The sequence below is a fragment of the Biomphalaria glabrata genome, chromosome 17 (assembly GCF_947242115.1).
Source record: "Biomphalaria glabrata chromosome 17, xgBioGlab47.1, whole genome shotgun sequence".
Taxonomy (NCBI): domain Eukaryota; kingdom Metazoa; phylum Mollusca; class Gastropoda; family Planorbidae; genus Biomphalaria; species Biomphalaria glabrata.
Genome location: NC_074727.1, coordinates 16,993,122 through 17,007,978, shown reverse-complemented (window position 1 = coordinate 17,007,978; position 14,857 = coordinate 16,993,122). Strand labels below are relative to the sequence as shown.

The 14,857-nt window shown below is 37.0% G+C and overlaps 1 protein-coding gene across 1 annotated transcript in view; it reads left to right on the top strand.

Annotated features, from left to right (window-relative positions):
• Positions 1-10,958, top strand: part of LOC129923792 (uncharacterized) — a 31,639-nt gene extending 20,681 nt beyond the window's left edge. Inside the window, exons 7-10 of the mRNA XM_056016504.1 lie at positions 971-1,045; positions 2,079-2,370; positions 3,155-3,347; positions 5,040-10,958. Coding sequence (XP_055872479.1) covers positions 971-1,045; positions 2,079-2,370; positions 3,155-3,347; positions 5,040-5,321 — 842 coding nt within the window. The 3' untranslated portion in view covers positions 5,322-10,958. The remainder of the gene's footprint in view (positions 1-970; positions 1,046-2,078; positions 2,371-3,154; positions 3,348-5,039) is intronic.
• Positions 10,959-14,857: the final 3,899 nt, after the last annotated feature.

Here is a 14,857-nt window from a genome sequence, read left to right as displayed (position 1 = left end):
TTAAAGGTGGTCGACGTAACAGAAACACTTCAAAGAACAGCTCAGGCGTCAACTTTCCTTGGCTGACATAGAAGAGAGCACCTGGTTGCATGCGGCCTCAGAACGAGACAGCTGGAGATCACTCACGAAGGCCGCGGGATACACAGTTGAGACCAAAAGAAAATTCGCTGCCGAGGACAAACGCAGACGGCGAAAAGAAAATCTAAATCGACCACCTGCGGACGGTTATGCTTGCCCTGGATGTGGCAAAATATGTAGGTTACAGATGGGGCTGCGCAGCCACGGGAAATACTGCACTCCTTAGAAATCTTCGGACTCGAAGACAAGCCTTATTATGAGTGTATGTATGTATGTATGTATGTATGTATGTATGTATGTATGCATGTATGTATGTATGTATGTATGTATGTATGTATGGGTGTATGTCCCGCATAGAAATCTAAACCGTTTGATCAATCTTCATAAAACTTGGCATAAATGTTCCTTGGGTACTAACTGGAACCGTGACGTATGTAACAGTAGTACATACATACATACGCCTTACTTTCTGCTTTATAGTAGACGATATAAATAGGTCGGCTGGACGGGTAAACCCACTTTCACACTTTACGTGGCCAAAACAAAAACGTGAAGGGACTATTCTCCATGTTTGAATTAGATCTAAATCCAATCCAGTAGATCAGTAATACCCAAACGAAGGCCCGCAGGCCACTGGTCATATTCGACTAGTTATATTATATGGCTAAAATATGTTGTTATTCGACCGACAGGCAGTCTTGAGTGTTCCATCAATACAATGTAAAGTTTAAATTATCAAGGGAAGTAAGTGGGTTAAACTGTCGCGTTCGTTTGTCTTACGTGGTGGTTAAGAACTCATCAAAATAATTGAATCGTTTGAATCATTTCATTTGAATCATTTAATTCATGATATACATTCAAAGTTGTCTATTTAAAAAAAAAATGTCAACAGTTAATGTCAGTAATGCAGCAGTCAGTGTCCCTGAAGACGCCAGAAAAACGCCAATGCATTGTTCTCTAACTTCAGGTGAGTTTCATCCAGAAATAAAGATTTTATCGATTCCCCCCCCCCCCTTTTTTTGTTCTTCTTACGGTTTATATTTAGAAATTACCTGCCGAGAAGAGCATCAGATTGTGGCTCCTGCTCCCAACTACTAAACAGTGAGGGTTTACACTTTGATTAGTGCTATCTCAACCAGTCTCTACTGACAGCAATCGTCTCGTTGCTTTGTCTTCATAGAATAGATAATCTCGATCTATGTGTCATGTAATTATCTGTATCAAGGTCAAGGTTGTAGTAAACAACAAAATGTGTACATTTCGAGAAACCACGTTGAGTTTTCAAATGTACTAAAAATATCCAAGGGAGTTAGAAAGTAGGATTATGGTTCTTCATTTTTTTTTGTCAGTTGGAGAAGCTAATTTTAGAGAGGATATCAATACAGGGTAAAATAATAAACGAGGTCAGTTAATAAGTATTAAGTCAACTTGTGTGAATAAATTATGAAATTAACCTTTATTGTGTGTTAATAGTGTTTGTTTCATCTCTTGGTGAATTATACTTGGACATTTTAAGTGTTTATATTTCTGATAATTCGTAAATTAAACACAATTCTCTGGCATACTTTGAAATATGGGTCATCCTATATATAAAGTAAAGCGGACCTTGCTATTCAGAGACAGCACCACACAAAACCATCTGTTCTTATTTCTGAGTGTTAACGACGAGGGTGGTATGTGGACGTCCACACGCTTTACTTTCCCCAACAAATGTCAGGTGCCCATTGAGTTGGGTGGACTCAGAGTCGCCAGTAAAATCCCGAAATTCACCGAGATTTCACCGAGATTTCAACATAGGAGCTCTTGGTTCGGAAGACAAGTGCTTCACCACTAGGGCACCTCGCCCCTTCTTAGCTCTAGACCTACACAGTACTAGAGTGCACGCTATTCTGTCCCTCAATCGAATAGTAAAAAACAAATACTTTTTAAACTGTGTATAACAATGTCCAAGTAATGGACGTATGCTTTAGTTATGTGTTCAAGTTTTGTGACTATTACAGAAATTCAGAATACCTGCATGACTTCGACTGTTACCCTGATTGTTAGTAGTCAACAGCAGTGTGACAATACAGTCACTACCACAATGACCAAATCTGCTTCTACTGTGACTCGAACAGTTACTCTGGACGTCACCACAAAGGTATTGGTGCCCACCACCTTGACCCTGTCAACCGCTGTGGCACCAGCCACCACGACAGTGACTACCACTGTGACGATAGAAACCGATGTCCATCCCTTGAAGACAACAACGGTGTACAGGACAGAATGTTCACAGACATTGACACTGGACAGGTATGTAATACATCAATTTATTCGTTTCCTGGATTTGTTTAGGGGTCAAAGTATATAAATAAGAACCCGCTTTACTGCTATATAAATGAAATATTTGCCTAATCTAATTATTTGTATACCCGTATTCAACCTGTTTTAGTTAAAAAAAAACTATTTCCAGTTACCATATAGCGAATGAATAAATAAGCTATATGAAGCCATCGCTCAATAGCAAAACAGTGTACTCAAGAAGTATTAAGATACGATGAAGAGATAGATAGATAGATAGATAGATAGATAGATAGATAGATAGATAGATAAATAGATAGAATGATAGATAGTTAGATAGTTAGATAGTTAGATAGTTAGATAGTTAGATAGTTAGATAGATACATAGATACATAGAATGATAGATAGATAGATAGTTAGATAGTTAGATAGATAGATAGATGGATAGATAGTTAGATAGTTAGATAGATAGATAGATAGATAGATAGATAGATAGATAGAATGATAGATAGATAGATAGATAGATAGATAGATAGATCATACAATTTTCACGCCTATCATGAATCATATTCCTTGCTATCCAGACTTTTTTTTCTAAGTACTAGCACTAGGTCCCACACTTTATTGCAAGTCTTTAAGTCATAGCAATGCATCCAACACTTTAGGGCTGTTATCTGAATACTAGCAATACGACTTGGAGTACGACAATCTTCACGACAGGTGATTTCAACTAACTGTAAATTCCAAATGACATGTTTTTCTTTTAGTTTTTGATCCCATTCTAATCTCTAATTAGGATGCTGGAAGCAAGTTGCTCTTACGCAACCAGACAATCACAAGCAGCATCCGAATTAATGACGTCATTTCGCGTCTCACCAACGAGCTCCTTACAGGTCGCTACAGCGGCACTAACTGGAAATGCGCCATCACCTAGTAACCAAGCAAGTTTTCAGCTTCCGGCATTGAGCTTATCATTGACCGACCAGCAGGTACTATATTCTACACAATTATGTTTAAAGTACATATCTATGTATAGAAAAATTTAATCAACTTAGAACAAGTATTCAAAGACAATAACGATTTATTCCTCGAGGGGAAAATCGACATAGTTGGCCACATAGTTACCACAAACAATTATGTTAACATAAGGCTTTAGATTAGTTTAGTAGTTGGCTACATACATCCAGTTTGTTGACATAATTGATGCTAGAGTAGGTTCATTAATGATCGTAAAGCTGCCACGAGACGTTGATAAAGAAAGTGGCTTTGTATTTAGCGAGCTACGTAAAGGCTCAGAGCCTAACGTTTGAAATCAATGGGCTGTACTCGATAAATTATCATAAATTGTGCTTTGAAATTAATATTTTTTTTCCGGTTCTTACACAATAGTCTAGGGACTATAGGCAGAACTGTTTAGGGAGTAGGGGCGGATTTGTCTAGGGACCAGGAGCGGAACTTTCTAGGGGCTATGTGATGAACTGTCTAGGGACTAGGGGCGGAACTATCTTATCTTATCTTATCTTAAAAATTACAGACGTTACTTCAAGAAAGAAGTTGATACGTCTTACGCGTCATGCCTCTAGTCACTAATATAATAAGCGTAAATAAATCTCTCTTTTTTCTAGAGCGTGCGATCCTTGGGGTATATAAGGCCCATCTGTTTATGCGGTTAACGAGGGTGTCGTGCGGACTGAATGGACTCTGGGGCCTCATTAAATTAACGAATTTCAAAATCACCGGGAGTCGAACTCGATACCCACCGTTCAAAAGCCAATCACCTTACCACTTCACCACATTGCACCAAGATCCATTTGTAAAAATATAGAATTCTTGTGTTAAATCTCCATTTTTTAAAGGAAATCTACATAGCGTTTGAAAGACTTCGTATATTTTTCAACTGTACCATTTATTCTGTGCGATATAAAATGATTCTAAATAGAAATTGACTAGATCTAATCATCTTGGGCTTACACCAGCCTTTAGTCGTTCCCCAAGGGATGATTATAACAACAACAAAATAAAAACACGCAGTAACAAGGAGAATTTTATCCTTTAGTTCAATTGATAAGAAGCTGTCGTGTTTTTTTTTTGTCTGATCTATATTAAAAGAGTGAAATACCCATGACTAATTGAAGGATTAATTTAAGTATTAAGAGATCTCAGCAACCGTTAAATGGATTCACATGAAATTCCGTACACAGGTTCCTTTTACCTATTAGGTGCTTGCGAAAAAAAATCGGTTTTGGCAGAGAACATAACGATGTGCAGGATAAAAAAAAAAGAAAAGGCTCGTGAGACAGAGAGAGGGAGAGAGAGAGAGAGAGAGAGAGAGAGAGTGAGAGAGAGAAAGGTGAATGAGAGCCTGCTGTTTCAAGTCAATGTAACAGATACTAGAATACACACGTATGTCGTGAGGATCGTTGAAATGCGGCCTATTTATTTGAAGTTAAAAAATGGCGAAGGTGTCCCAGACAAATCAATCAATATATAGCAGGAAAAATATTAACGGGAGTAGCCGGTGTGCAATGCTAGTCTTTAATAAATTAGCCTTTTGAACTTTAAATTTAGTACTTACGCATTCAATTCACCAACAACTTTCCGTACTCTGAGCTTCTAAGGTTTTCTGTAAACAAAAAAAATCTTTTGAGGCTTCACTAATTACGACTTTAAACTTTCCCAAGATGCACCTCACGTCATTATCGATCAACGTCACAGCAGCGCTGTCCGACGAATTGCTGGAGTCAATGACGTCCTCCATCGTTCAGGAGCTGAAGGTGCCAACGGAAAACCTCTCCAAGACGAAGCGCCTGAAAATCAGCATCTACGACGGAAGGACATCTTCCACCGTGTCCGGTGTTTCGGCCTGTGCTTTCTTAGGGCTGACTGTCAGCGTTGTCGTTGTCATGGACGCCCTCAAGTTGTTTCCAGCTATACTAAAGATGATTAAAAAAATGAACAGTTAGCGTTCAAAATATCTGAAGTAGTATTTTCAAAGCTGAGACATTGTTTAAATTTACAGCTCATTTAGGGAATGTTGTTGCATGTAAACTGATAACTAAACTAAGGATTAAATCAAAGGAATGACTGAAGAAGTACACATGAACTTAGAACATAACAGCACGCTCCGGTTCACGATTTTAATATTTTATCTTCACTAAGAAGATACAAGAGAACGATCATAAAAAAAAACAGATACAGGAACTTTTGTGTTCCCGTAGCAACTAAATCATTGGATAAATTATTAAATAAATCATTGATAAATCTTTGACTAAATCATTAAGTAAATCATTGATTAAATTATTGAACAAATCCTTGACTAAATCCTTGAATAAATCATTGGCTAAATCATTGAATAAATTATTGAATAAATCATAGAATAAATCATTGAAAAAATCCATGACTAAATCATTTACTAAATCATTGAATAAATCATTAAATAAATCCTTGACTAAATCATTGAATAAGTCATTGACTAAATCATTTAATTGATTAAATCCTTGACTAAATCATTCAATAAATCATTGATTAAATCATTGAATAAATCATCGAATACATCAATGAACAAATCTTCTATTTCTCCTGTACACCTCACGAGTACTGATTAAGTGAAATTGTGGTATAAACTCATATTTTGTGTGATATCATATAAATCGTTTGGTCTTGTAATAATCATATAATGCATGGGCGTAGCCGGGGGGGGGGTTTGGGGTTCAACCCCCCCCCCCCCCCGAAATGAAATGGAATTAAGTGACTGATTTTTGCTTTCATTTTGTTTATTTTAGGTGAGATTTTAATACTAAATCATCACTTACCACATCACAGCCGAGGGGGTTTTGAGTTAAAAACCCTCTACTAGGGGGTTTTGAGTTAAAACCCCCCTCCTCCAGATGGCTTTTTCTTTAAAGTTTAAAACCCCTCCAGATGGTTTTGGTGTTTAAAATTCCCCTACAGAGCGTTTTGAGTTGGAAACCTCTTTCTTCAATATTATTTTAAAGCAAACTACAGTCACCAAATTCTATGATCGTAGCTAAATGGGGTTTTGAATTATAAAAAAAACCAAAAAACTCCAGAGATTTTTTAGTTTAAAACGCCTCAACAGATGATTTTGAAGATAAAACTTTCCTGTTCGATATAAAATCTAAAGCGAAATACAGGCATGTAATTCCAAGAGCGTAGCCAAGAGAGGTTACAAATTTCTACCAGTGACTTGGGCTCCATTAATAAAGTGTGAATAGTCTTCTGCCGAAATTGAAAAACACTAAATGTGGCTCAACAAAGACAGATTTTAGGAGTCAGTTATAGAGATAGGGTTTAAATCAAATAAATCATATGCCGAACTGGGAGTCGAACCCTTAGTAAGGTTGTGACAGAGCGTCGCATGAGGTTTTGCGGGACATGTTCTCCGACAAAATGAATTACGCATAATAAGAGTTGCGGAAACAGCTTGCCGGAAAATGCGCCGAACGGCGCGAGAGGGTCTAAGTCAGTAAGAATAGCACATTAGGTTTTTGAAATAAAACTTTTTAATAGCAAGATAATGCACTGTAGATACCTCAGAATATGCATTTTGTTGGCTTTCATTACCAGAAATAGTGCTCGGCGGCGGGGCTTCGCCCCGCGCTGGGGGAGCGCTGCGAGCTCCCCCAGACCCCCTTGTTAACAAGGGCGGGGAGTCTACAAGTTTTCCACTTATTCCAGGAAGAACCTATTCTAGGGCACAATAAACGTCTCCCGAAAAGGTCAGAATGTAATAAAGATTAATTATGTACACACACACACTCATATATATATATATATAGTTTTTTTCCGCGGGGGGGGGGGACCCCCCCCGAAAAAAAATCCTGGCTACGCCCATGATATAATGTATTGTTATGTGTCATGCACACTTGTAAAACTAATTTCCTCATGTATAATAAAGATTATTATTATGCTTATTATTAATGTTTCCGATGGCTGTTATCAATATGCTTTACTTTCATTACTCCCAGTGAACCAGAGTTTCAAATTTGTGATGTTAACTCTCATACTTCCTGTTCCTTCCTCAAAATAGCAACATGATGTCATAGCCTTATGATTCCCCCTATTTTAGTGGGATGGATAGTAAATATGATTTGGCAAGGGGGGGGGGGACACTTAAAAAGAAAGGTGAAATTTTTATTGAGATTAAAGATGCTCCATGGAGGAGCATGGAGGTGGGGGTGTGAAAATTCTGATCTCATCAACTCTCAATCCCAGGAAATGTACAGAGCTACGCGAATCTTTCAGGTTCTCAATCACAGTCTTTTGAAAAAAAAAAATTCCTCTTATTAGCCTGCAAACTTTTCATGGCTGTAAACTAAGTGGACACTGGGTGGACACTAGGTGGACACGAATCTCGAAAACAGTAATGACGATTTTCCTAGAAATTTGAATTATTTAATACAATTTTGATGTTTACAAGAAATAAAAAAAAAGATTATAGAGAACCATCAGGATCATAAAGGACGAATGGATAATTGTTTTTATGTTACTTGTTAAAAGTTCTCTTACTAGCTAGTAAACTCTTTAAGGCTTTAATAGGTGAAGACTATTTTTTTATTTTGTGTGTTACTCGTAAGGACAATTCTTCTTCTAGCCAGCATTTTGATACTGAGCTGTAGGCTCTTTTGTAGCCTGTGTCAAAGAAAAGCAAAGCATGCTGTTCGCTTCAGCTGTTCAGTACTACCATACACAGTGTTGGTTATGTTGGGCTGCGGTGGTAATAGGAGAATTAAAATGGGGCATTCAAAGATTCATAGTTGCCTAAGGGTGGGCGCAGTGTCTCGTAGGGACACAGAACACGCGGTGAACTAGTGGTGAAATAGTGGTGAACTAGATCTACTCTGTCTGTCGGTCTGCGGTATAATTGTTTGATTCACCTGGGATTTGGTGTACTAAGTATATACAGGGTCGATTTCATTATCAGACAAGGCAATCAGGGTCCACTGAAAACTAAAAAAAAAAGTGAGTACCCCTTTAAGTGCGATCTATGGGAAAGACGATGTAAAAGATCAACCACCATTACATTTCCCAACAATTGTCAGGTACCCATTAGAGCGGTAAGTGACGTTTTATCGCGACTGTTTTGGCGCTGCCGTTTTGGCGCGAGAAATGTTTGTGCAGGGGACGTTTTGGTGTGAGATATTCTGACAATAATTCTAGAAACACATTCTTTTCTAGTATAGATTATTTCACCGTGATATATTATTGTATGTATAGTATGAATTCTACCCCCTTCCGACGAATTTTTTTTAGTGGCCCCCCAAAGGAGAGAAGACGCTATTAGTTTTGTGTGGCCCGTCTGTCGTCTGTCCGTCCCGTTTAGATCTCAGAAACTAGAAGAGAAAATGAAAATCGGTCATCATGATGTTTTAGATCATTCAAAGTTCTGATGCAACGGATACCTTTTCTTTTCTGAAAGCGAAAAATCTAATTTTTTAAATCAGTTATGCAAGCTGTTTTTAATAAAAATACACCATTTTTACAACTTTTTAGTAAGGAAGATGACTATTTACTATTTTTTTAACACATTATTATTTTTTTTACAATTGTATTGCTAAGTTATGTAAGTTCTGTCATACTTAATACTACATTTACAAAAAAATGTTAACTTTTGTTTTTAAAGGGAAAATAATCTATTTACTATGCAAATAAGTTGGACATAATTTAAAACAAAAATTAATAAGCAGTTTTTTATATTATCGCGTGAGCTGCAAAGCACATCGTATGCCACGGAACACAAAACTAAAGGAATTTTTTTTTTTTTACAGAAATGTTTTTTTCTTGAAACTTTGAATAAGAGATTGACCCTTTACAAAACAATTAGATCAATTAGATAACTCATTATAAGACATCAGTTAGGCCAGGTTCACATCTAACTTCACATACACTTTTCACCTATCCCTTGGTCTGCTGGACATTTGGGGCACCACACAGGATCTGTCAACCTTCTTTCTCCATTCTTCTCTTTCATTTGCCTTTGATAGAATTTCATTATGATATTATTTCTGAAAATATTGAAACCAGCCTTTTTTCCTGCCTGGGTGGACCACTTCGGGGGCCGATTTTGAGTTTGTGTTTCGACACAAACTGTCTTTGTAACCCTGTTGATAAAGATTTTGATTATTCCGTCAATATATAATAAGTCTGTTTTCTACCTGAAACCAAGGCAATGACATGCTTACCCCTCCCCCCCCCCTAAATTATATGCGAGTTCTGCTAAACACACTGGAAGACATCCATTTATTTTTATTTCGAAAAACATTTAAAAAAAAAGTATTGACATTTATTTCATGTCCGCAGAAGCTAAGAAATGTTTTAAAAGATGGATTCTATCTGGTAAAAAATATTTTGGTTAAGTGTGATTTAGGTGACACATCTTCTCTTGATGCAGATTGTTTTATTTTTAATTAACCACGTGATTTATATTATAATAATTCTCCGCCCCCCCCCCAAAAAAAAAAACACGTAGAAGAAGTTTAGATAACTTTGAGACTATTTCATACACGATACTGTGAACTATGGGTAGCTGCCTGGTCATGTGGTATTGTCTCGGTATTGTGGTTTCGAAAGTCCAGGGTTCAAACCTTTCCCACCTCAATCCCCAACCATCCTGTGGGAAGTTTGTATTAGGATGTTATAATCCTTAGTTCTTACGAACATTACGAAAATGTAAAACATTCAAAGTAGGAAAGGTCAAAATAACCCCTGAGCCAAAACTGCTCCGCCAAAATGTCTCCCGCACCAAAACAGCTGCGTTAAAACGTACTGCTTCGCCATTAGAGCTGGGTGGACGCAGAGGCACCCTTATTATCTCGAAATTAAAAATACCAGTCTTCACCAGCGTTCGAACCCAAAACCTATCGGAAGCAAAGCGCTTCACCACTACGCCACCACTTTAATGGGGATAAAACAATAACAATGAAAAAAGTGGCAACCCAAACGCTAAATCTCGAGCATATTCTCATCTCATCTGTTCCGTTCGTCTTAGAGGTCCCATGACAGTTCGTAGAGTGTTCTGACAGTTCGGATGGAGTACTTTGTCCTACTAATGCTCTGACAGCATGCTTTTCTTTCTTCGTTCTCCTATGTACCTTGAAGGATGTCTTTGTGACTAGTGAGTCATGTTTTACAATACGACCTACCAGCTCAGCTTTCTCTCTTCATATTATTATTAAGGGAGTTCCTATGTTTTACCAGCTTGAGTGTTGATTTCTAAAAGTACAAACTCGTGTGTTTTCCTGGGGTCTGATACCCAGCGATTTCCTGTAGCATTTCCTCTCAAAGACTTGATCTCATCTTTCAGCCTCAGCGTTCGGTGTCCAACTTTCACAATCATATAGATCTTGGAGTACCCAGACCACTAACGGAGAATGCAGTTTTAATTAGGGGACGTAGAATTAGACATCGCAGATTGTTTCCAAGTCTTTGGTTTGAATGATTGGTCAAATTATTATTATTTTTTTGACATTCCTCCTTCTTTCTGTATCGGAATGTATTGTGCTACATTTAGTCTGTAAAAATGTTCTGGAATGGGTTTGATATATGTACATAAAAGTTATGGAAATTATATGTGATTTGTTTTGAAGTCTGTAAGAAGACAATAAATAAACATGTATAGGCCTACAAATATTGAAGAGTTTCTTTTACGGTGGAATTGATAAGTACATTTGTTTTTAAGTCATGAAATACATGCATATCAATTTCAAAGAATGTTTACAAAGTACATTTGTAGCTTTTATTTAGTTGGCAACATTGAAGTTTAATTTATCGTCCTTGACCTTGATTAGTTTATCTTGAAAATCTCCAATTCACTTTATACTAATACTTTATAGACTAATTAAAAAAGCATCGTATATCACTGGAATTCAGCTACCATCTCTTGAAGAGCTTTTTCATGAAAGATGCCTTTCCAAAACACTTTCGGTTCTTAGGGACTGTCACGAACTTGATATCAGCTCTTGATGGCTATACGTCTAGGATGATTCTTACTGATGTAATTCAACTGATAAAACAAACACATCACAGATGACTATGGATTAAAGACCACAATATTCAATAATGATATAAATCATGATCTCTGGACACAAATTTGCATACGAAAAATAAATATTTAATTAACATCTATAGTTACATATAATACGACAGTCTAATATGTAAAAAGAACAACAAAAAAGTTATTAATTAAAATACTATTATAAAGTTTAACTCATGTGATTCTAGAATTAAAAGTTAATAATCACATAGACATTGATGCTTGGCTGTAGGTCACGATGAACTTTCCATTTCTCTTGTCTCTCTCTCTCTCTCTCTCTCTAGTCTCTGCACGGATCCTGGAACCCAACGTCACAGTCCGCTCAATACTAGAGTGATATCCCCTTGCGTAGCAGGCAAGGATACACCATATATAGATCTACCGTCTCTGACCGTCAGAATGTCACTAAGCCTCAGACAGTCGCCAAGACTGTCACTCCTGGTCCTTAAGAATTAATTCCTACATGTTGTCTCTGGCAAACAACTCACACCTCTTGGAGCCAAGATCGCGAGCCAACCTCGGCGACTTGCTCCCAATGTCTGTATGTGTCGTTCACCAGAGAACGCCTAGCATACGACACACGCCCCTGCTAACACTACATGGCGCTGTGTCCCAACTCTTCTCTATATAGGCTGAGTATCTAGCCTACACCTAAACTAACATTACTAATGTCTGTCCCGACCCACATATCAGTCTCTCTACAAGACAAACACCTAACTGACATTGTCCTAACCTTCGTCTGGTCTCTGTCAAGTCTATCGGTGAGCTTTGATGACAACTATGAATCTAATGACTCTCACACACTCAACACTGTGACATCTTCCCCTTCTCCTTTGACTTTTGTTGCAATATTTGCAACCAAAGTCACACTAATGCAACTGTCTAAACTGCCTCTACCACCTCACATTTGGAGAACAAATTCTGGAACTATATTGAGACATAAAAATAAAGTTAAAGAACACATGCAGCATTGCTAACCAAAGTCTTAAGGCAACTGTAGCACACTGGAATAAGATTATGAAATCATTAACTAAGTGGTTGTAATTAAGAAGAAAGAAAAATCAAAATAAACATGTGAACATCGCCAACTCATATATCTGCACTGCAACTGTCACAAACTTCAACTTTAAACATCAAATAATATAGTCATGAATCTCTGCAAGTAGATTTACAAAACAAAATATACATCAAAGTGAAAATGCAATTCTGCCAATCAAATCTCGAGTGCAAGTAAAACACGAATTAATATAAAACTAAAAGAAAGAAAAATGATATCATCTAATCATGGACAAAGTTTTTCTGATTGTAAACTACACTTGCATATTATTTATCGACCTAAATATAGACCAGTGTAATTCAATCTATAAGTAACTAAAACATAATGATAATAAAATGAAAATACAAAATTTATTAGCATCCCTATAATAGAATAGAAATTGTAAAATGGCTGTACTCATTGCCAGTGTCCATCACACATGTCGTATAAAAAAACAACAACAACGCTTTGTCATTTACTTCAGTGTCTGTTATGCACCCTCCCCCATTAGAAGGACTCCCTTGACTCTTCAACAAACAACTCATGTTCCACCTTGGATACAAATGTCCTTAAACGCCAATTTTCTGAACTACCTAGATAGCATGTACATTAATCGCCATAACTCAGCTAAAGCTCAAATATTTGCCAACAAAAAAAAATCTATGTAAAAAAAAATCAATACCAATTCAAGCTCGTCAGGCCTAAACTTTAACATCTTAGTGCTATCAAGTGTTGAACAAACTAATCAAATGACCTTGATAAACTGATGATCTGTCAACACAGCAACATCTCACTAAAATAAAAAAAATCCACGACATACCTAATGTCGGATATTCTATATATAGCTATAGCCAACTATTATCAACACGTTCAAGAAAATAATAAATAAAAAAAAAATAGACGGCATACAAAAACTGAAACCAGGGCCAACAAAACTCGAGACCCACTGTAAAAAAAAACAACTCTTGCCGCAACAAAAAAAAATTATTACGTCACCCTGTGACTTAACTACCATGAATCCATACAACAAGAACACACCAGGTAAAAAAATCAACGCTCGACCTCAACTGAGAGGGAGAAGATAAACAAATGTCCCTGCCCTCTCGCATGGCACTGGAAACGAAATTCCAAAACTTCCATTAACAACTACAAGCTTTGATAGGCATCACTAAAATACATGGGTGGGGTAGACACTACATGACCCAACGCCTTGTCTGTCTCTCAAACCCCCTATCCCGCCTATCAAAACACCAAAATGGCAAGAAAAACAACTGGCCAACAGTACTGCTCACCTGGCTAACCATCTACAAAGCTTAACAAGCTAAAAAGCAAGAAAAAAAATAACTGAGGACAACGACACTATACGTTTGCCCAACGCGAACATACAGGTCCAACCCCCTTCTACCTTCTCCAAACAATAACTCGCCCCTGTCTGCCTGCAAAAACACAGTATAAGCACAGTATAAATGTAACACTGCCCAGTGCAGTAATTATGCTTTAAAAATAATGTCCACCTCTTTCTATCCCACCTCTATGAAATCCCTAAGCTCCCTATCAAAAATAAAAACAAGAAAACTTACACCTTATCTCACTACATCATACAGCTTACCTAAACATTGAAAAAACACGCGCTGAAGATAACTACGTTACCCTCAAACCGTGGATACACGAAGGCCCCAAGACAATGGGCGCAGGACTCAGGAGTGACAGTCTAAAAATAGATCATGTGTGGCGTCCACTGCCAAACAGCCAATTCACCTGTACCACAACAAATGCTAGGCAGAAAAACAAATTGTAGAAAAAAAAATCTTGAAAAATATTATCATGGTATTACAACAGGCGTAAACAGAAACTCTACTTCATGCTAATTCTAAGCAGTGAATATTCATCCAAACCTTTACAAGCAAAATACAATTCTCTCAATACTTTGCTGGATAAAGAAGAATGTCAATACTATATCAAGTATAACCAAAGTATTTTCACTTAAAGAAAAATAACAGGTCCCAGTTATTCACTAGCCCCCAGACATCATTAAAGTGTCGTAAAAAATTAAAATAAAACTTTAGACGAGGCCCCAATTGTCACGAACTTGATATCAGCTCTTGATGGCTATACGTCTAGGATGATTCTTACTGATGTAATTTAACTGATAAAACAAACACATCACAGATGACTATGGATTAAAGACCACAATATTCAATAATGATATAAATCATGATCTCTGGACACAAATTTGCATACGAAAAATAAATATTTAATTAACATCTATAGTTACATATAATACGACAGTCTAATATGTAAAAAGAACAACAAAGAAGTTATTAATTAAAATACTATTATAAAGTTTAACTCATGTGATTCTAGAATTAAAAGTTAATAATCACATAGACATTGATGCTTGGCTGTAGGTC